The sequence below is a fragment of the Xyrauchen texanus genome, chromosome 39 (genome assembly GCF_025860055.1).
Source record: "Xyrauchen texanus isolate HMW12.3.18 chromosome 39, RBS_HiC_50CHRs, whole genome shotgun sequence".
Taxonomy (NCBI): domain Eukaryota; kingdom Metazoa; phylum Chordata; class Actinopteri; order Cypriniformes; family Catostomidae; genus Xyrauchen; species Xyrauchen texanus.
The window spans coordinates 33,432,495-33,455,230 of NC_068314.1; the positions used below are offsets into that span (position 1 = coordinate 33,432,495).

The 22,736-nt window shown below is 38.6% G+C and overlaps 1 protein-coding gene across 2 annotated transcripts in view; it reads right to left on the reverse strand.

Moving 5' to 3' along the window:
* Nucleotides 1-918: 918 nt before the first annotated feature.
* The window catches only part of LOC127632838 (immunoglobulin superfamily member 21-like), a 302,623-nt gene continuing 280,805 nt past the window's right edge, over nucleotides 919-22,736 (reverse strand). The window contains exons 7-10 of one of the 2 annotated variants that reach the window (XM_052111644.1): nucleotides 18,380-18,465; nucleotides 10,824-11,016; nucleotides 6,630-6,668; nucleotides 919-2,542 (exon numbers count right to left, since the gene is read on the reverse strand). In XM_052111644.1, the coding sequence (XP_051967604.1) occupies nucleotides 2,466-2,542; nucleotides 6,630-6,668; nucleotides 10,824-11,016; nucleotides 18,380-18,465 (395 nt within the window). In that variant the 3' untranslated portion in view covers nucleotides 919-2,465. Of the gene's footprint in view, nucleotides 2,543-6,629; nucleotides 6,669-10,823; nucleotides 11,017-18,364; nucleotides 18,466-22,736 lie in introns of both variants that reach the window. The other variant, XM_052111643.1, reaches the window with a different exon arrangement.

Consider the following 22,736-nt stretch of genomic DNA (forward strand, 5'->3'; position numbering starts at 1 on the left):
TGACGACTAAGACTTTCTTACAGTTTAATTTCTGTTAATGCATGATTTTCTGTAAAGCTGCTTTGAAACAATGTGCATTGTGAAAAGTGCTATAAAAATAAAAATGACTTGACATACATTTGTACAAACATATATACATAATACACTGTTCCTATCATCCCATTAATTCACGCTTTTTAAACACCTCAATTTTAAACATTCTCTTAAATGTTTTACACAATTTTAATTCTTTTTTTTTAGCTTAAATACCATTGTATTTGTAGTAAAACCATAACCACAAAACTATCATTTTAATTACCATATTTGTTTTTTTTTATGTATTATTACTATGATTTTAATACAAATATTAAGGTTCAAATATGGTTACTGTAGTAAAATCATGGTAAATTTATTGCAAGGGCAGATAGAAATTATTGTGAAGGAACACAAAACTGATTGTGTGTGAACACAAAACGTATTGCGAGAGCACAAAAAACTATTTCTGGAAAAAATGCCAGCCCTGTCCTCTTTGAGGTTCCTTAGCTTCTTAAGCAAACTTATCTTGTTTAAAAATGTTATGATATTATTTACTGGTAAAACAAGACAAAATTATGCGAGGATGTTTTTTTTTTGCAGTGCAATACTGAACATTTTATAAATAAGTATCAATAAATGTTGTTCAATATAATAAAAAATGCACTGTATTATATTTGTGTGTGCTTTTCATGCTTGTTACAGTATCACATTGCTAGCTTAGCAACATGCTAACAACAAACGCTATTGGAATCAACTGTGAGTCTCTCATGCGCATCACATGCGGAGCGCTAGCTGTGAGTTGCTGCCTAGAGTGTTCCAAATGACTCATTTATGAGGTTCCGTTTAAGCTGCCTTAGAATACAGCAGACTATATAGACAGTAGGCTGCAAAGCAGCTCACTAGGTTTTGGAACAGATCCAATGATTCTGGGTGACATCATGCCACTGCAACAAAAAAAATTATATAATAGAAAAACTCAAGCATTTGAGTGTTATCGAGAGGAATTCACAAAGCAAAGTCAAATCTGAATTGATGATTATTATTATTTCATAATATTATTACATAGCATTGACTCGTATGGACAATACTGAGGCTAGTCAACCAGATAGGTCTTAGCATGTGGTGTATAGTTGCTGAGCGAGAAGAAATCTTTGAAACAAAGCATCTAAAGGACAATCACACTCCAGTTGTGTTAAGTTGATCATCTCCATTTTTTAATACAGTTGATATGAAACAAATGCAACAACCCTGTTTACACTTGGCTTCACTTGAGCTTCCTTTGAGAGATGGTGGAGGGGAGGGTCGTAATGGTGGCCATGATGCCAGCAGTAACTGTTAGATCAGAGAAAAGGACTGTACACGATGCAGATTAATGAAAATGCGACAAGAACTTAAGGACAGGAAGGCGACAAACAGATGAGGACGGGAAACCATCTTTAAACAACAAATGCACAACAACCCTGAAAAGAGTCATTTGCGGCTGAACAGTCACACAGATGTTTTAGATACTGAACACATGTAATCAGATCAGAAAGGCCACTGATTTCACTGCTTTCTATCACTGCCTGCATGGGATTTCAGTTGACTTCAGTTGAGTTGGATTTCAGTTGGCCATTGGAGATGACTGGAAGCATGTGATAAAGCCATTAGCTGCTAACCCCCTTGAATCTCACCCCCAAAATCCCGAGCCCCTATTCATTTTATTTATTTATTTTTTTTCTGTAATATACTTTTCATTATTTACAGGGATGTACACAAAATACACTTAAAAAGAGGATCTCCCATGTCTTTGCAATAAAATGTCACAGGACATTTAGAATTGTCACTTTTTTTTTTATTACATTCCAGCCGAGAGCAATTCGAGAAAATGTAATGAAAAAAATACTGTGGTCAAAAACACAAATGGCATAAAGGTCAAGATCAGATGGTCCTCAAAAAGGGGGTCGCTTGAGTCCTGTATTTGCCAGTGTGCAGTATTCTTTAGACGTGTCTTGAGGACAGCTTGAATGACAGTCAACATTTATTAAGTGCCTTTTCTCCAGACCGCAGTGCATGACATCTGCGTTCATCTTGAAACCAAAGCTCTTCTCCTATTTCCTTTTTTTTTCTGAATGGCAGATTTTTGTGGATTGACGGGCAAGTTCAATGGGAAAATAAAGCAAAACCCCAAAACGTGTCTGTTTGGAAAGGGGAGGACAAAAGGAGGTTCTTGTTCTCATATTCAGTTTTTTTTGTATTTTATTTTTTTAATCAGGGATATCATCATCTGGATACATTTTTTGCACTTTTTTTTTTCTCAAAAAACGGTGGTGCACCCCCTGTTGAGGGATGCAAGGTTTAGAGAAGGCTTGTGTGTATGTGTATGTGTGTGTGTGTGTGTGTGTGTGAGTGAGTGTGTGTGTGGCGGACTGGAGAGGAGGTGTATTTGTGTGTGGTTGAATTGAAGATATTCACGTCAGTTCAACAGTCACTATGAGAACAATAGGCAGTATTATCAGTCCAAGCTTGTGCAAACCAGGCCCTCCATCTGAAAAAGGAAATAGAGTAATTAGTATTAGGCAGAAATACTTCCATAACACCTCAGTCCTAATCTACTTTTTGGGTGGTTGAAACCCATGTCCATAGAACTGCTTTAAAGGAATGCTCCAAGTACAATCGACAGCATTTGTAATGTTGATTGCCACAAAATATTATTTATTATTGCCCCTCCTTACAAAATTTTTTTTTAATAGAAGTTCAAGAAAGGCACTTACAATGAAAGTCAATGGGGCCAATCCATAAACGCTAAAATACACACAGTTTTAAAAGTATAGCCACAAGAGGCTTTCTCTTCACAACTGTATAAATGCGGCTCGATCAGTGGCAACTTTCTCCACAGCCACTGGTGTAAATAACAAAAGACCCTGTCTGAGGCAAACTTCGCAACGTTTTGTCCTGCATTGCTTCCCTTTATTTCAAGATGTTGCACAGTTGCTTATGTGTTTGTTTCCTTAATTTTCCATTGCGACCTGCAGCTGCATTGCGCTGCAATAGTGGGGTTTCCCTCTTATATAATTTGCTGGGATTTCCCCGCCGCACTTGAGTGCATACGCACATCTTCAAAAACCTGTGGGAATTCTGCATATGCATATACATGGCCACATACTGTAAGCCACGTTCTCCAGCAGAATTCTATGTGTGAAACTGCCTTCTCTTAATCCCTTCAATGCCATAAAGGAAAATGGCGTTTGTGTTTACAGTACGCTGCTTTCGGCAAAAACATTCCTTCTTAAAGAAATATTCTGGGTTCAATACAAGTGAAGCTCAGTCGACAGCATTTGTGATGCAATGTTGATTACCACAAAAAATAAATTTCAACATAAGCAAAGCAAGAAATACAAAAAACAAAAAGCAAGAAATGGAAGCGCAGCGTAGTTCTAGCTGGAAGACTAGCAGCTGTACATCATCGCACCATTAGCGGGATAATTTCCAGCCAATCACATGTAAGCCATTGCTTTATAAGTCTGCTCACAATCTATCACATTGATGTTTCAGTGTGCTAACACGGCAACCTCCACCACCAGTTGAGTCCCACCCTGCATGGGGGTAGGCTCCTCGCCCCTGCCTCCTATCTCCTGCAGGATATGATGGTTCCGAGTACAACTTCTTCAGGCCGCCAGATGGGGCCTACGCCAAAGAGAGACATTATTTTCATCAAATAAATGTCATCTTAAATTTCACTCAAGTCTGCAAGTCTTCCTGATAGACTATCATTACAGGCTTCAGACCATTTGCAGGTTTTTAGGGTGTTATCCCGTGAGTCAAGAAGGTGTTTTTGAGATTCAGACACATGTCAGACATGGTGACCTACAGGGATCTTGCTCTACAAGCCATTTGACTTGCATACGAGGGGCATCTGAGGCTCGCCTCAAGAGCAGCGCTCACGTTGACCTGATTCTGTCCTTGCTCTTAGACACCTGCCCTGCTGAATTTGCATATTCAAATGTACATCCGTAGATGCGGTGGAGCAGAGGAAGGTGTGGTAGAGATTTAGGATGAAAAGAAAGAGAGATACAGAGAGCAAAGAAAAGAAAGAACAGAAAAAAATAACACGGAGTAAAAAAAAAAAAGAGAAAGATGCCACTTTCCACCCCTCTGTCTGACAGTTCTTCATCTTTAAATAAGAGTCTCTAAGAAACTGTAAATGAGCCTGCACTGAATGTATAAAACAACTGTAATCCATCACTGAATTATATTTGCTGTGGACTCGCTGGTGCATTGGTAAGTGATGGCTCACTTCTATATTCTAAATGATAAAAGCAACAAGGTTTTGGAAGACACATGGCCTCTTCAGAGGAGGAGGGGACGACGGGAGGCCAGAGACAATAAAAATCAGAGTGTGCTGTCTCAGAGAGAGAAACAGAGAATTTAAAAAGACCAGAAGATAGAAAACACAAAGTAGAACAGTGCTAATAAAGCATCAGGCCTCACTCATGCATAAACCACATACTGTATTTGAGAGTGCAAACAGTCACACATTTTCATTTTTAGGATACAATTGAGTACCACACGTACACAAAAACCACAGACTCCTGGTGACCTTAGAAACATATAATGTGTTAATATTAGAATATTAAATACATTGCAGACATTCTTGTTGAATATAAACCTAACAGACCTCTCAGATAATTAGGATTAAATCAGTTAGATATACCAAAACAAGGTGAGACAGCGTTTAGCTATTATGCCACCTGCAGCTGCAACCAGCTTCCAGAAGAGGTCAGGTGTGTTCCAACAGTAGCCACATTCATGTCCAGATTTAAAATACATCTGTTTAATTGTGCAATTACTGTCTGAAGACTGTGCTGCATTTACTGATTGCACTGCATCATTTTATCTTTATTTTATTTTATTTACATTTTTAAAAATAATTTTACTACTTTATATTCTTATTCATTTTTATATTATATATCTTGTATTTTAGTTATCATTTTTATGTAAAGCACTTTGAATTGCCATTGTGTATGATATGTGCTATATAAATAAACTTGCCTTGCCTAGAATTACGTACAGTACATATATATGCTTATTACGCAGGTCTCTGGAATACTCGATTCTGACTGGTCAATGGCGCCATCTAGCGGTTTGATATTTCTGAGTAACAACCGCACAAATCAATATTTTATGTCCATGTATTTATTCATTTGGTTAGTAGTTGTGTAATAAGCTGGATAATTTACAGTCAGGTGGTTGTTATCGCAAAATAACCGGTTTGCGTCAGGTTCCCGATCACCCTGTCTGGGTTTATTTTGCGATAACAAACAGCAGACTGTACATTAGCCCTTACATAATATTTATAAGAAATTAAATAACTAATGACCCTAAAATAAGTGCTACTTCTTTCAGAGTAACAAAAAATTAAGTGCGTTATAGCACAATCTGATATTTGATCTCGTGTAGTTTAGGCTTATATAAAAAATATTTATTATGGGTTTTTTTTCATAATTTTCCAACCCTTTTCCAGGGATCCCACCCTTTTTGACCAAATACTTTCCATGACTTTGCCAGGGAATTTTGAGTCCCCGATACATATTTTTAAAAATAATTTAGATTCAGAACGATTAGCTAATAAATAATTTAGACCAATTCCTGAACCGTTTCAACTAATTAAGAACTGATTCAAAATAACGATTCGCTGACAAATCCGACGTCACTATAGACAGTATAGGTTTGGGAGCATGTCCTACACAAGAGCAATATCTAAGGGACGAAATATTTTTGAGCAGAGAAAAAAAATAACTATATATATATATATATATATATATATATATATATATATATATATATATATATATATATATATATATATATATAATAATTCCTTACATTTATATAGTGCTTTTCTAGGCACTCAAAGTGCTTTACATAGTAAAGGGGGAATCTCCTCAACCACCACCAGTGTGCAGCATCCACCTGGATGATGCGACAGCAGCCATAGTGCACCAGAACGCCCACCGCACAACAGCTATTATTGGAAAGGAGAGAGTAGAGTGATGTAGCCAATTCAGGGATGGAGATTATTAGGAGGCCATTATAGATAGGGGCCAATGGGGGGAATTTGGCCAGAACACCGGGGTTACACCCTTAAGTCTTTACAAGAAGTGTTCTGGGATTTTTAATGACCACTGAGAGTCAGGACCTAGGTTTAACATCTCATCCGAAAGACGGTGCTTTTTTACAGTATAGTGTGTCCTTCACTATACTGGGGCATTAGGACCCACACAGATCATAGGGTGAGCACTCCCTGCTGGCCTCCCTAATACCACTTCCAGCAGCAGCCTTGGTTTTCCCCAGGATGTCTCCCAGATTAGCTTTATTGGGCAACCAGGCAAGAGATGCAGGGTGATATGGCTGCCAGATATATAGCAAGATCTGATCTTGCTGCATAACTGTAATATTACATTTTTGAAAAGTCTTCATTTTGCAATATTGTAATTATACCATGCATAGGAAGCAAGCGCTATGGAGCTGCTCTCTTGTCATTTTGAATTCATCAAGGAGCCTTCACAAAAGAGGCAGCAGAAGGCTTTTTACACAGCCTAGGAATCTAATCGTTCAGATGTTCAAACACTTACTGTTCGGGTTCTGTGTGTTTTTCATCATACTGGGGTTTTCTGTGAAACAGACAAGATGGGGGAGTCGGAGATAAAGAGGTGGAGATAGGGAGAGAAAAAGAGTGTATTAGTGGATGTAACAAAGATAACATCATAGGTTTGTGGTCTAATGAAGGATGAAGAGACTTTAAAGAGCTATCGGCAGGCAAACTTTGCAAATTCACTTCTATTCTAAGCCACCCTCAGTGTAAGACCCACCTAAAACAGAAACCTTTTAAATTTTTCAAGCTTTCTTGTGACAGACATGCAAACTCAAAAAAAATTTTTTTTAAATAAAAATACATTCTAGATCTCCTTAAATACTATGCCTCCCCTTCAAATGATACTATAGCTGGAAAATAAAAATAAATAAATCTATAAACAAGACCTGACGTTATTAGCTTCCTTTTTCCTAAATGCTCATCTTTGTTCTTTAATACAGCTGATGGGATTTAATAAATGGCCTTTGAAATGGGTCAGAAGTAGTCCAGTTCAAAGGCTCTTAGTCACCATTCTCCTCTACTTGCCACCCATATTTAGACTCAAGCACAGGCAAATTGTACAAGCAAGAACTTATTGAGCCAGATGATGACATGAGGTTCATCATGCCTTAACGGTACACAATATCTCCCAGTGCCCAGCATAGCCTTCACCAAAGAGCTGCTTTACAGCAAACGGCCTAAGTGCTCTACCCAATGTATTATAAATGTGTACAAATGAAATGAGAGACTGTATGGAGGGTGTGATGGAAAACTTGTCCAATATGGATCTGGGATTTTACCAAAAAAAAGGTAATGGAGTCTTTGCTTGCACTCAGCATGCTTAATTTTGTGCAGTGGTGATTTGCACCTATTGTTTGAAGGGGCACCAGTTGCAGTCTTGGCTCACTTTGTACTGTAGCCCCCAGATATGACCAAAGAAATAAAACAACTTGGCCTCATATAAACACGTTCCTATACCAACATTTATGCAAAATTATTTTTATGTGGCTTGTTGTACATATTGTAGCAGTTTCCTGGTGAAATGAAAACTAGCTGTGCTACCGCAAACATTGTTTTTCTTCATTTTCACAAATTACGAGTAAAACTCGTAAAGTGCAGATTGTCTGTTCACAAACATGTTTTTCTCACCCTGCTGTCTTATGACATCAAAACACTTTCAGTATAGTGCATGACTTGTACGGCTACACATTTTAACAGATAGTAGTGTCATAGAAGCACCACAAATTGTTGTGGTTGCTTCAGCAATTGTGTTTTTCATCTCACATTTTCTTTTTGCTTTTCTGAAACTATCGGTACGGTTCAGGTTTAAGGTAGGGACTTTGGTTTTGTTGATTTAAATCTTGATAGAGCATTAACCTTAAAAACCTCATCTGTTTGGGGAACATTTAACTCTCTTTAAGAGCACAGTGGACATTTCACTTCTAAACCGCCACGGTACGTGTATTGCACCACATTATTTCATAGCAAAAATATTGCCACAGCGACGTATACTTTTCATGAGATCAGTCTGAAATATTTTCTCCCCTTTTCTCCCCAATTTGGAATTCCCAATGCGCTCTAAGTCCTTGTGGTGTCGAAGTGACTCGCCTCAATCTGGGTGGCGGAGGACGAATCTTAGTTGCCTCTACGTCTGAGATCATCAATCCATGCACAACTCACCACGTGCCCCACCAAGAGCGAGAACCACATTATAGCAACCATGAGGAGGTTACCCCATGTGACTCTACCCTCCCTACCAACCAGGCCAATTTGGTTGCTTAGGAGACCTGGTTGGAGTCACGCAGCACACCCTGGATTTGAACTAGCGACTCCAGATGTGATAGTCAGTGTCAATACTCACTAAGCTACCCAGGCCCCGATAAATGCATTTTTTAAGATTGATGTATTTTACCTGTGACAAATTTCTAAACTGATTACTGTTTAGTAAATGCACATATTAGAAATTAAGCATACAGTATTTAATTAAACTTAAATTCTACAATTTAGTTATAATAAATACGATTATTAAATATGACTCAATTCAGTTTGATGTAATTTTTTATTTTTTTTTAATAATATGTAAGATGTACTAGTAAGTCTACGCACAGTCAAGGCATCAAACGCGATCTTCGTCTGAGGCATGCTGAAAGGTTTGTTTATATTAGTAGCTGTTGTCATTCGTCAAACACATAATAGGCTATGTTTATTTTATGTAACATACAGTCAAATTGTCACCAAAGTACCACAATAACAGTTCACAGCTTGTATATGCACAGCCATCATATTTAAACGCAATCTTCCCATGCATGCAGCCACATCTACTTAGGTGCATATGTGGTTTTCATTCACACAAACAGCAACTCAAACAGTCTTTTCAGGCATATAATATTTTTTTTTACTGAAAGAGACAGCCAAACTATCACAAAAGCACCACGATAAACTTGTATACTCATAGTGCGGAGCACGATGACTGAGATGTCAAACATGTCATATAGGCAAACCGGTCTGCTGATATCATTCAATTCGTTTTTATAGCTATATAAAAATTGAATAAATAAAACAAATATAGTACAGTAGACATAAACCATTTGTTCACATGTTTACTATATTATATAAAGCATTTTATTTTTAATGACAAGAAATTAAAAATTAAAAAGAAATACTCTTCTACACTCTGCGTCAACTTGCGTAGAGTGTTTTGGGGTTAAAAAATGTTTTAAGTTAATTATCAGACCCTTTTTTCTTTTTTTTTATCCATGAAGATAATGGGTGCGATTGTGTGTTCACGGCTGTTTTTGAACTGCATTCAGCTTGTTGCTTGTTCCCTCAGCCATGGCTGTCATTCATATTATCAAGAGGAGCACCAACCGTCCTTCATCTTCCAAAGCTCATCTTTGATTAGATCTGTGCTCGTGCTATAGGCAGATCTCTCATAAACCATGACAACCTCGAAAGCTAAAACACCCACACGAACACACACAACAGCGTCAGCATCAATGAAACACCAATCCCTCCAACATCAATGAAAACAAAGACAAGACTTATTGGACACAGCATCTGCTTCAGCAGCACAGGATGGACAGGTAAATTCACAGAGGGAATTCACAGTCACAGCAAGAATCACCAGAGGATATTTTTATATTATAAAGATGTTGATGAGTTACATCAGACGGATAAAACTGTTGGAGGGGGATCTTAAGCTGACATGTATTCATTTTACAATGAATTGTAAAACATTGAATTTCCTTCCAGTTTCCCAGTGAAATGTCCAGCGGGGGGCTCCAAAAACATAATCAGATGCGTTTTTTAAGGTGAATGTTAGATAGAAGTTTTAAGGATTAAAGCGTACCTCTCTAATCTAAAAATTGTAAGCAAAAAAGTTTAAGCATCCAAAGTTTAAGCATCCATGTCATTATTTTGTGTTGCTTCTATGACACTTTCGTCTCATGTGTCAGCTTGCGTGCTTGGCCTGGCTTGAACCGCGGACTCCAAAGTTTAACACTTTATCAGGCAAGCTACAGTGCAAGCTTATCACATTAAAATAAGTTTGTAAATGTAGGTGAGTCTGTAATAAAAGGTTAAAATGTAAAATTTTTCATATGATACATTAGAGTAAAAGTGCTCTACATCATAACATAACAATATGTGAGTAATAGAATGGTAAAATTGTAAATGTTCTGCACTTATATAGCGCTTTTTGAACCTTAGAGGTTTTCAAATTGCTTTACACTGTGGCTTATTCACACACACACACTCAAACACCAAGTCCAATGTAAGGCACTAGCCTGCCATTGGGAGAAACTTGGGGTTCAGTGTCTTGCCCAAGGTCACTTCGACATGTGGATTCATGAGGGCCAGGAATCGAACCTCCAACCCTGTGATTAGTGGTCAACCCGCTCAACCATCTGAGCCACAACCGCCCCATTATAGAACAATAAGTGTTTATAAAGTCTTAATCAGCCAATGTACTTGTGATTTATGTAAAAGTGAAGAAAACACATAGATGTTGTGGCGCCTCTAGTGTTTATTTCACCAGGAAACTGAGGCGAAATGTGAAAGTGGCACGTAAAAGTCAATTTGCAAAGTAGTTACAGTAAAGTTCATTCTATGAGACTTGGTTCGAAAACAAGCCTTTCATTGTCTTTCAGAGTATTTAGGAAATATATGAGTGTGTGGGTGTTTTGAGGACACTTACCAAAAACAATGAGGCGTGTGTGTGTGTCAGTAGAGCCCAGTGGATTCTGAGCTGTGCAGCGGTACATGGAGCCGTTGAGTTCTGCAGGGACTCGCTCCAACACCAGCTCCTTCCCATCTTTCTCTGTACTGCCATCCAGCAGTCTCCCGCCAACCCGCGTCCAGGTAAACAGAGGCTCAGGAAACACCTCATTCTGGAAGTAGTTGTTTGCATGTGTTTAGTACACCATATGCATTAATAATGAAGATGAAAAAAGCTTGTTTTAGTCTGAAGCCCAATATTTTCACAGTGTAGCTTAGAAGCGAACTAAAAGTAGCGGTGCTGCTAATTTAAATATTTTTCACTAGCGTGACAGTAGTAATAGTACAGCTTTTCCAGTAACAAGCTACATTTTCCAATGATCAGCTGTAGCATTAAGAAACTTCATTTATTGTAGATAATACCCATTAATACCAGAGTAGTACATTAATCTGTTAAAGTCTAAGATATAAATCTCTATTGTAATAGATGAAGCTGTAACTTCTCTACATGTTTACCATATTTCCTCACAGCTTTTACTTCTTCTTTTGTAACGTGTTATCAAGTAATCTTGTACCAACTCATCAATTCAATGCAATACCAACAGGAGACACTTTATGCATTTCTTATGTTATAAGAAAGAGTTATACAGAAAGAGGTATGTAAAAGAATTGAAAATTGTTAAAGGGATAGTTCACCCAAAGATAAAACAATTTTGATCGTGGAACACAAAAAGAGATGTAAGTCAGAATGACAGCCTCAGTCACCATTCACTTTCATTGTGTACACAGTATGTACACCGATCATCCACAACATTAAAACCACCAGCCTAATAATGTGTAGCCCCCCCCCTCGTGCTGCCAAAACAGCGGCAACATGCATCTCAGAATAGCATTCTTCTCACCACAATTTTACACTGCGGATATCTGAGTTACAGTAGACTTTGTCAGTTCTGACCAGTCTGTCCATTCTATAAGACCTCTCTCATCAACAAGGTGTTTCCATCCGCAGAACTGGATGTTTTTTTGTTTTTGGCACCATTCAGAGTAAATTCTAGAGACTGTTGTGTGTGAAAATCCCAGGAGATCAGCAGTTACAGAAATACTCAAACCAGCCCATCTGGCACCAACAATCATGCGACAGTCCAAATCACTGAGATCACATTTGTCCCTATTCTGATGGTTGATGTGAACATTAACTGAAGCTCCTGACCCGTATCTGCATAATTTATGCACTGCACTGCTGCTACATGATTGGCTGATTAGATAATCGTATTGATGATTGTTTGTGTATTTATGTAACTGCTGACCTCCTGGGATTTTCACACAACAGTCTCTAGAATTTTCTCAGAATGGTTCCAAAACAAACATCCAGTGAGCGTAAGTTCCATGGATGGAACCACCTTATCGATGACAGAGGTGTTGAAAAGAGAATGGCCAGACTGGTTCAAACTGAGAAAGTCTACGGTAACTCAGATAACCACTCTGTACAATTGTGGTGAGAAGAATATCATCTCAGAATGTTATTCTGAGATGCGGGTTGGCGATGTATTGGTGGCACGAGGGGGACCTACACAATATTAGATAGATGGTTTTAATGTTTTGTGTGTGTGTGTGTGTGTATATATATATATATATATATATATATACACACACACACACAGTATATACTGTATAAAAAGATGAAAAAAAAGTGAATGGCAACTGAGGCTTTTCCTAACATCATCTTTTGTGTTCCATAGAAAAAAGAAAGTCATATTGTTTTGGAACAACCTGAGAATGAGTAAATGATATCAGAATTTCCACTGTTGGGTGAGCTGTCTCTCGAAGGGGTAATGCAAAATCACATCAAACAGGTAGTCCACAATAGGAAAAGAATATCAAGTATGCTTATACACTCCTTTACAGAGGTTCATGGTGAAGCATTGTCTGCAACTATGCCTGGAAGCCCACTAACACAATACTAAAGCAATATTACATGTTTATTTGAACTAAGTTTCAAATATGTCCATGCATTTTAATGTTTGTGAATGCTCAGGTAGAAAATCTCAGCTAGTGCTCTCAACATCTTGAATAAATAGATTTTTTGATAAAGTTTTCCAATATGGGACAGGATATCTTTCCCTTGCTGCTCAAACCAATCTGCCCATGTTCAAGGTGTGATAAGTGACCGGCTAGCACAATCCATCTAACTTCTGAAAATCATATGGCTTGTCTGGGTGACCTTTGGTAATGGCTTACTGGAGAGTTTGGCTTGGCTGTGTGTCACTGGACTTCCACATTCACACCATGACAGCAGTGAAATGAGTTTGCACTTGCTGGTGGAATCAGGTCAGATCCGGATATATACTGTATAAAAATATCCCCCATGGCACAGTTCAAATATAGACGTAATGATATGGCAAGCTCTTGTAAAGCATAACTTGCCTTTACTCTATTCATAAACAAATGTCAGAAGCAAGAAGTAAGGAGACACTAATGTGAGTTTACGAGTGTAAAACTAAACCAAAGGGGATATTGAGTGTTTTTTTCACCAGTAAAATTGCAGGAGAGATTTTAGTTTTCTGGGTCAACATTTATCTTATCTACTGTAGGCGTGAAACAGAGGGCCTTGGATCAGCAAAGGATAAGGGAGATGTTCTTCCGAGTAAATCTCCATTGGCTTTCAAATCCTCTGAAAACTCATGTGCAAATATATTGATCCAAAAAAGATACCCTAGTCAAGCCTGTTTATGGTGACCATTCTTTCTGTTATTTAAAGTGGTACTTCAAATACACTTGTGGGTGATATAAATACAAAGATCTGCCAACTGGTTAGCTCGTTTAGCCTAGCTAAGCTGGGGGTTAGCTGGTTTAGTTGGTCAGCCAATGCGACTCCCAGCCTGACCAGCTGACAAGTGCCCACAACCCCTGTAAAACCAGGATTGGAGTCCAGCTAACCACCTTAGGCTGGTTTAAGCTGCTTTTTTTCAGCAGGGATTACATACAAAACAAACAATACCAAAAAAGAGCAGGCCTAAAAAGAACTACTCCAACATTCCTTAAAATCCATGACACAAAGGATAAAATGGCACAAAGCAGTTTCAGCAATGATAGCATATCACGTCTAATGCCGTTGGCTAGACACACCTTTAAGTCAGTCCTGTCACAAAGATTAGGAGGATCAACACCAAACTGTTCTGTATTTATCTGCTGAGGGAAGATTTTTTAGCTCTTGGCAGATGGCGATAGTTACACTGAGACAATCTTCTTGCCTGACTAGGCCCATGGAGCTGACGGACTACTGAAGCAAATATAAATTCGGTGCTGTTGACAGTAAACCGCTCCTGGCTAGCTCTGCGCTCCCACCTGTTTTGCTAGCTAGACTGACAGGAGAAAAATGCATAATGAAAAATACCTGAAAGCTGCATTGATGTAGATCAACAAACATCTGATTTGTTTTTTAAATCAGATGTTCTTATGCTTTCTGGAGAGAATTTCAAACAGTATTAGCAAAAAGAAGCTAATGTTGAAAGGGCCCCGTTCCTTTCTTTAAAGCTGAAGCATGTAACTTTTTCCCGTGCTAAAATTCTTTCTCATATACCAGCTTAACATGCAGGGACACCTTACAAAGATCTAGAGTTCTAGAAATCTAGAGTTCTGGCAAACTCAATCGCTAGTTGCACATGCAAATGATCTTGTTATTCGTCATAAATGTTTGCCAGAAGTTTGCAGCGCTTCACTGGTTCTGGTGAACTTGCAGCAAAGTTTTGGCAACAATTGATAATGTGCCACAAGTTTGCCCAAAAGCTAATTTACATGTGAAAATGATCAGTGGGGAATCTGCAGCAAGTTTGTGGCAATTTTGCAACAAACTCAAGATTATAGTAAGGGCAACTATAAGTAAACCATTCTGTGAACACTATATATCTGAGGCATTATAGATTAAGTTATTGCTTACAAACAAATGCTCCGCAGTGGTGCTTCTGGGTTCTTATGCCACACTAGAAAAATCGCTTTCAATGAGTGCTTGGTTCAAATTGAGCTAAAATGCACAAAAAGTGCTATTTATGGGTTTGAGACAGATTTTCAATAGATTTTTGGAGATTTGAGCTTTTTATTTCATCAGGATCAGTGGATGAGGACAAACACAGGATTTGACACAAATACACTGTAAAAATTAAACAAAGTCTTGTACAATCAGGCCAGGAACGCACTGAATAAGGAAATCAGAGTAGCTAAAAGAAGATACTCTGAGAAGCTGAAAAACAAGTTATCAGCTAACGACCCTGCATCAGTGTGGAGTGGCATGAAACAACTTACGAATTACAGGACTCCTGCCCCTAACCCTGTGGTAGACCAACAACTGTCTGATGACCTGAATGTGTTTTACTGTAAATTTGATAGCCCCATTCTCACACCCCTCACCTGCTCTGACCTTCACTTCACACAAACATCAGCACCTGCGGCAACCCCCCCTCCTACTAATCAACCTGCACTTAAGATATGTGTGTCATCATTCCTGTCCCAAAGAAACCAAAAATAACAGGACTTAATGACTAAAGACATGTCGCCCTGACGTCTGTGGTCATGAAATCATTTGAGAGACTGGTGTTGGCCCACCTGAAGGAGATCACTGGACCCTTTCTAGATCCCCTTCAATTTGCTTAATGAGCAAACGTGGATGATGCAGTCAACATGGGTTTGTTCAACATCATATCCTGCAATATCTGGACAGACCGGGGACATTTGCAAGGATCCTTTTTGTGGACTTCAGTTAGGCTTTCAACACTATCATCCCAGCTATACTCCAGACTAAAATACACCAGCTCTATGTTCCCAAGTCTATCTGTCAGTGGATTACCAGCTTTCTGACGGACAGGTAGCTTGCGAGACAGGGGAAATTCACTTCCAGCACCTGTACAATCAGCACAGGTGCCCCCCAGGGATGTGTGCTCCCCCCACTACTCTTGTCCCTCTACATCGTCAAGGATCCCTCTGTCAAGCTCCTGAAGTTTGCAGACACTACCACTGTCATCTGCCTCATGTGAGATGATGATGAGTCTGCATACAGAAGGGAGGTTAAACAGATGGCTGTCTGGTGCATTCAAAACAACCTGGAGCTGAACATGCTCAAAACTGTGGAGATGATTGTGGACTATAGGAGGAACACACCAACACCCCCCTCACCATTCTAAACAGCACTGTGGCAGCGGTTGAGTCATTCAGGTTCCTGGGCACTACCATCTCACAGGACCTGAAGTTGGAGACACACATTGACTCCATTGTGAAAAAGGCCCAGCAGAGGTTGTACTTCCTTCGCCAGCTGAGGAAGTTCAACCTTACATAAGCGCTGCTGATACAGTTCTACTCAGCAGTCATTGAGTCTGTCCTCTGCACTTAACTGTCTGGTTTGGTTCAGTAACGAAATCGGATATCAGAAGGCTACAAAGGACCGTTCAGACTGCTGAGAGGATAATTGGTTGCCCCCTGCCCTCTCTTCAAGGACTATACACTTCCAGAGTGAGGAAAATCACTCTGGACCCAACTCACCCTGGCCATTACCTTTTTGAATTGTTGCCTTCTGGCCGACGCTTCAGAGCTCTGAGCACTAGAACCGTCAGGCACAGGAACAGTTTTTTTCCCTCAGGCTATCCATGTCATAAACAGATAAAGCCGCCCCATTGAGCAATAAATATGTGCAATTCACCTTCTAGTCTTTTTTATATTTATCCAACACATATAATCTCTTCTGCCATTGCATTCCCTTGCTCTGTATATAACAGATTTGTATTTAGCTTTACACTGTGTGTATGTATGCATGCATGTATGTATGTGTATATATGTGTATGTATGTATATATGTATATATATGTGTATTCTATATAAACTTTATTTTCTATTCAATTAAAAAAAGTATATATTTTTAAATACATTTTTATATAATTTCGTTTATTATTATCTATGTCTTGTAGCTGTTTTGTATTGTTGCGCAATTGAGGCTTCTGTCACCAAGACAAATTCCTTGTATGTGTAAGCATATATGTTAATAAAGCTGATTCTGAAATGATGATATTTCACGGTTCACTGTCACTGTTATTGTATCTGCTCTAAAAAGTCCAAGTTGCCTCTGCTGTTAGTAGCTCAAATAAAATCAAAAATAAAATCTAAATCAAACTTTGAATTTGAACTTTAATTCTGTCACTTTTATTGCGCTAACATTAAAAAAAATGGAGAAAAAAAAATATTTGCTATTTATTTTTACAGTTGCTTTTTAATTTTAATATTGGCCAACTTGCCTCAAGATTGCAGTGAAAATGTAATGTCAAATCAGCAATTGCATTTCAGTTTTTAATTTGATAGGAACAAATCATTGACACTGTGACACTTAAAAATGGCAGAATTGAATCTCCATATTATCGTAGTTGCTAGCGATGTGATGTCAAGGTAATTTCATCTATTAAAATATTGATCTGTTTGTTTGAGCTGCCCGAATGCCTGACAAAACAACATTGACTTAACCAATTATGTGATTTTGGGGCTGGGAATTACTGGGGCTGGGAGTGTTTGGGAAAGCTATTTGAAAACAAAGTGTATTTCTGTAATTCCGTTTGGTGCCACAGAAATGACACACTTCAGCTTTGACATCTAACAGCAAAAACATGGCCGGAACAACTTCTAAATGGCACAAATGTGATTTATGCAATCATTTGGCGATTGTATATCTCAAATGTTTTTTTTTTTCACTTTAAGAGCTTAATTTATTGCAACACCAAATTAGTTATGTATGTTTGCTTTGTTCTATCATTATAGAGAAGGCACAGAGCACAACGAGCACAAACATCCATTGAAAAAGATAATCAGGGCGTAAATGGGCAGGCCTTTCATTGAAAGAATATTTTTTTCACTTTATTCTGAGTATCAATAGACCACTCAAGGGCCTTGATTTGGCTTAGAGTTGCAACTTGAAGCATTTACCCATGTTTCCACTGATTATGGTATATGGGATAGATATTTGGGGGGGTTGTACTTGCTTGGACTGTACGCACCTGAGACCACTTACAAAACCATCTGTTGTTGTAACAGATTACAACTTTCATAGCATAGAAAAGCTTCTTAAACTCTTATATTTCACAGCCGAACTGTATCCTGGGCTTCCTAAAAACCTTGAGTGCTTTAGATCTTTATCTTTCTAGAGTCCAGACAGCCTTTCAATTTATTCATTTTCTGACTTTTAGTTCTTGTGACCTTTAAAAGACTTTGAAAAACCTCTTTTCTGATTTTAGCACTACATATATGATTGAACGGTTTCATTTTACTCAGATACAACAATGCAACCCTCCTTGGACAGGTTAAATCTTTTAGACTGATAGCTTGTGGATAGTAACAGCGAATCAAGAGCTGACAGATACACATGTTGTATTGCACTCTCTGTAAGAATGGTCACTATAGCAGTTCGCTACACAGGCTCAACCGCACATGCAGAACGATCTCCCCCTATCCAAAACTGAATGTGGCCCTGGTTTCTTAACCCCCATGCACTTACCCCTGGAGATCCTACCTGGAAACCTTGGACGGTGATGCGAACTGTATCCCCTACCTTTGCCCTGGTAGGGGTTATCACAAGCTTGGGGCCTTTCGGAGCCGCTGTGGAGGAAAACAAGAGAAAAACTAGTCACATTTTCTGGCATAACTTCTGAATGCAAGTATTATTTGAAACAGGTCATAGCCTCTGACTTGGAGGTCATCGGTTCAAGTTCCAGAGATTCAATGTTTCCTTTCCATTGTAATGACTGAGGAGTATTTATTCCCCAAGAGGGACAAGGAAGTAAATTGGGTAGACACTCATTACTGAAGAAGAAACAGCATGCAAGGCAAACGGCGGTGGAAGTAACATAAGAGACACTTAGAGAACTAATTCCCTTGTCCTGTGAGGACCAAATCTCCCCGAGGGATTTAATTTGGTCTCAGAGAATGACTTAGATCTGATGAAAGGAGAATCAAGAAGGAAAGGGAGGCTAAAACATCATATTCTGACATTCTCAGACACCTATAATTTTTCTTATGTACTCAGGGGAAAGATAAGATAGTGATTTTGTGTGTCTGGAAAGTGAGACATTATAAGTTTCTCAAGCAAAACTTCCTCTATTGGAAGTATGAGCGAGGCACTTAATAGCACCAGAGTTGCAGAATATTAGAGAGACTCAAACTGGCCCCATGTTATGTGGTTTTGCATCGTTTACTATGATTACCAGCATCCACTCTGCGTAGCTCTGAGAACCATAAAACAAGTTTTGTGAGCTATATGTTTGTCCTTATACATAATTCCAGTGCTCAGCTTGGCAAACAGAGATTAGACTTGAAATTGTTCAAAAATGTATCCCACTGTGCCGTTTTTTCAACCCTCATTATGGCTAATGCTACTCTTTGGCTCCTACTACGCACCCAGATAATCCAACTACTGAGAACTCTTTAAAACAATGGCTAATCATGCTTTTAGCCATCAATAAATTCACAGACTGTCCGGCAAAAGCTAATGAGGCATCTGGCCAGTCTCAGTCAGTTTAATGATTGCCCCCTGGTGCTGCTTAATGGATTATGATTTACGCTCTTACATTTGTAATGGCTCCTATGAATGTGTATTTCACACATAAATTAAGTTATATCAGCACAGTACACTGAATACAAAGAAATACGCTTTTGCCAGCCTTCTCATTATGGAAATGATTTGGATATTAGCAGCAGAGTGGAGAAAGAGATGTGAAACAACACAATACACAGGAGAGATTAAAAGCTTGTCAAGGCATAAATCATAACTCAATTAATTGACTGATTCTCTCTAAGAAAACAGTGGGAAAACAAAAGGAGACCAATGGAGACCTTTGACGGAGCTTGTGTTCTGACAGAGCAATGGCCACTCAAAGGCTGACCCTGCCGTTCTGTACAAAGTGGATGAATTAAAGGATCAATACCTTGGATTGCCCAACCTAAGCTCTAACCACAAGAGTTGACAAAAGAGTCAGTGAGCTGTGCTGTTTTCCTACTCAATACACTGGATAACTGTTCTGCTGCCTTTTTTGAGGATTTAAAAAATGGCACCAGTTAAATGCTTTGAATATATTGACATTGAATCCAATCAAAGCAGCATTTTCTGCACAATTAGTCAGAGAAAGCGTGTTGTTTAAGAGTAAGGTGATGGGATGCATGGCTAGAAGTCTGGGGTTGACTCCATGAGAAGCAACTGGCTGCCTTTGATTATGACAGAAAGCATCGCAACTGACAAGCCACAAAGCTACTGACTGTTTGGAGTGAACTACTAAGTCCCAAGGTTAATGTGAGCTTCTGAGTACTGCCATGTCACCTCAGCAACCACCGTGCAACCATGTGTAGTGGCAAGCCTGGGCTTTTAGGGGTAGCAGGGGAAACCAGGGCTAGTACTCCAGTGAATACTTCTTATAGTAGGTTTATTTTTGCAAGTCAATTTCTGCATAGCCACATGACTTGATGTATTGCCTACTAAAAAGCTATGAACATTTCCAACGTTATTGCCCTGGAAAAAAGATACAGTTCATTGAACACTTATTGGGGCAAGTTGTCCCCAGTGGTGGCTGTAATCTTATTACAATAAAATGTAAGGTGTAACGCATAAAAATGTAAATGTTTGTAATCTGATAATCACAGTGACTTGAAATTAAGGTAATTACTTGTAAGTACATTACTTGGGTCACACATATTTCTAAAATAATATTATTTAGGTATGAAACCTTTAAAATATGTATTCATATGTTAATTTGTACATCTGTTTGCATTTCTGTGACAGCTGAAGTGCGTGCGACAAAGTATTACGTCCAGATTTTTAGAAAGTAAATTAAAAGTAATGTAATTTGATTACTTTTCCAGATTAAGTAATGGGTAAAGTAAAAATATAAAAATTACAAAAAAGTAATTTAGTCATTTGTAGTGGACTGCTTTGAATAACTTACACAACACTGGTTGAAACACTATAATGGGGTAAGTTGTCACAAAATAATTTTAGACCTGCATTTAACAGCCTATTAAAAGCTTTTCGGCAAAATCTGAAAGTGAAACAAGAGGCACAAAACGATTCATCAAAAATGTATACTGACTTTCATGAAAAATACCTTTGTACCTAGAACATATTTAAACATTTTGATAAAAATCTGCCTTCATAATATAGTTGACCCTTGCCTGAATGTATGCCAGTGTGATTTGATTATGTACGCTTGTTTACCTAAGAGCTATAACCAAAATATAATGAGAGTGAAAATGACTTTGGAGGGTATAATTCACAAAAATTATTCTAATTTAAGTGGGTTTTGAACAAGGTGTTTGAAACCAACATACAAAACCTCTGCTAGAGAAAAAACTAATTTGCACCTTTAGACTTCTGACTCCAAATCTAGTCCCGGTCTCCCCTATATGATTAGGCCTAGTTAGGGATAGGGCTGGCACATGTCTCAATTGGCAAAATCACCATGACGATAAATCATGTTGTGCACGAGCCTAGCTTTCTGCTCATACAATGGCCACCCCTGCTGCTCTCAATTTATCCTGTTAGACCAAACCTGCATGTCAGCTTGTCTTATGCTCCATTGAACCTCCAAGCCGTTGAAGCTTGAACCACTTAATAAAGAAAAGAAAGTGACTGCATGGATGTGTGCTTGGACACACACACACATTAATTCACACTCCCACACACAACCAACAACAAACATCTGCGTCCTTATTATCAGTCCATTGGGTAGAGGAACCCTGCATGCAGGAATAGATCATCTATTGCCTCTGGATGTGAGCATATAACTCATTCCCCTTCTGTATTTTTGCTGAACCAGTAGCACCTTCACCCATGCAAATCCTCGCTGCCGAGACTGGCCCGGCTTTAATTACAGAGAGGCAATGGCTGAATCAGTGCATATTTGGATATGACTGACAGACAGCCAAGTCAGGGCAACAAGCCCAGCCGTAAAGCTCCGAGGTGAGAACAGCGTTCTGAGAACGCTGCCTCCACGGACCTACCACATCCATTTAGAGCACAGAGCTCGGCTCGGCTCATGAATATTCAGTGAGTGTAATACAAATTTGAGTCGCTGTCAAGATGTTTCTGTCTCATATGGAAATATTAAAAAGTGTGAAAGATTTATGACTTGTGAATGCTGCCATGACTTGAGTTTCATTTCCTAACAGAGTACAAGTTAGTGAATCACCTGTACAGGAAATGTCAGTATGGTTAAATTCATATTCTGGATTCAGTACAAGTTAAGCTCAATCCACAGCATTTGTGGCATAATGTTAATTACCACAAAAATTCATTCTGAGTCGTTGCTCCTTTTCTTTAAAAAAATCAAAAATCGAGGTTACAGTGAGGCTCTTACAATGGAGGTCAATGTGGCCAATTTTTAGAGGGTTTAAAGACAGAAATGTGAAGCTTACAATTTAATAAAAGCACTTACATTAATTCTTCTGGTAAACTTATGTATTATTGGAGCTGTGAAGTTTAAATCATAATTTTTTAGGGTTTTAGGGTTCGTTCATAATGATAGTATTTTAACGCCCCATTCACTCCCATTGTAAGCGCTTCACTGTAACCCAGATTTTCTTAAAGAAAAGGAGGGGTGTGTCGAAAATGTATTTCTGTGGTGATCAATATTATGCAACAAATGTGGTCGGTTGAGCTTAACTTGTACTGAACCCAGAATATTCCTTTAAGATTAGATTAGCGAAGCCTCTAATGAGTCGGTTCTTGTGAATCTATAGCGTGAAACATACAGCGTGACTGTATTGTGATTACCGAAAAAATTACTCTAATGAGTTAGTTCTTTTGAATCTAGAGTGCACACATAAAGAGCGACCAGTTTAGCTCGATTACAGAACGAATGACTCTTATTAGCTGGGTCTTT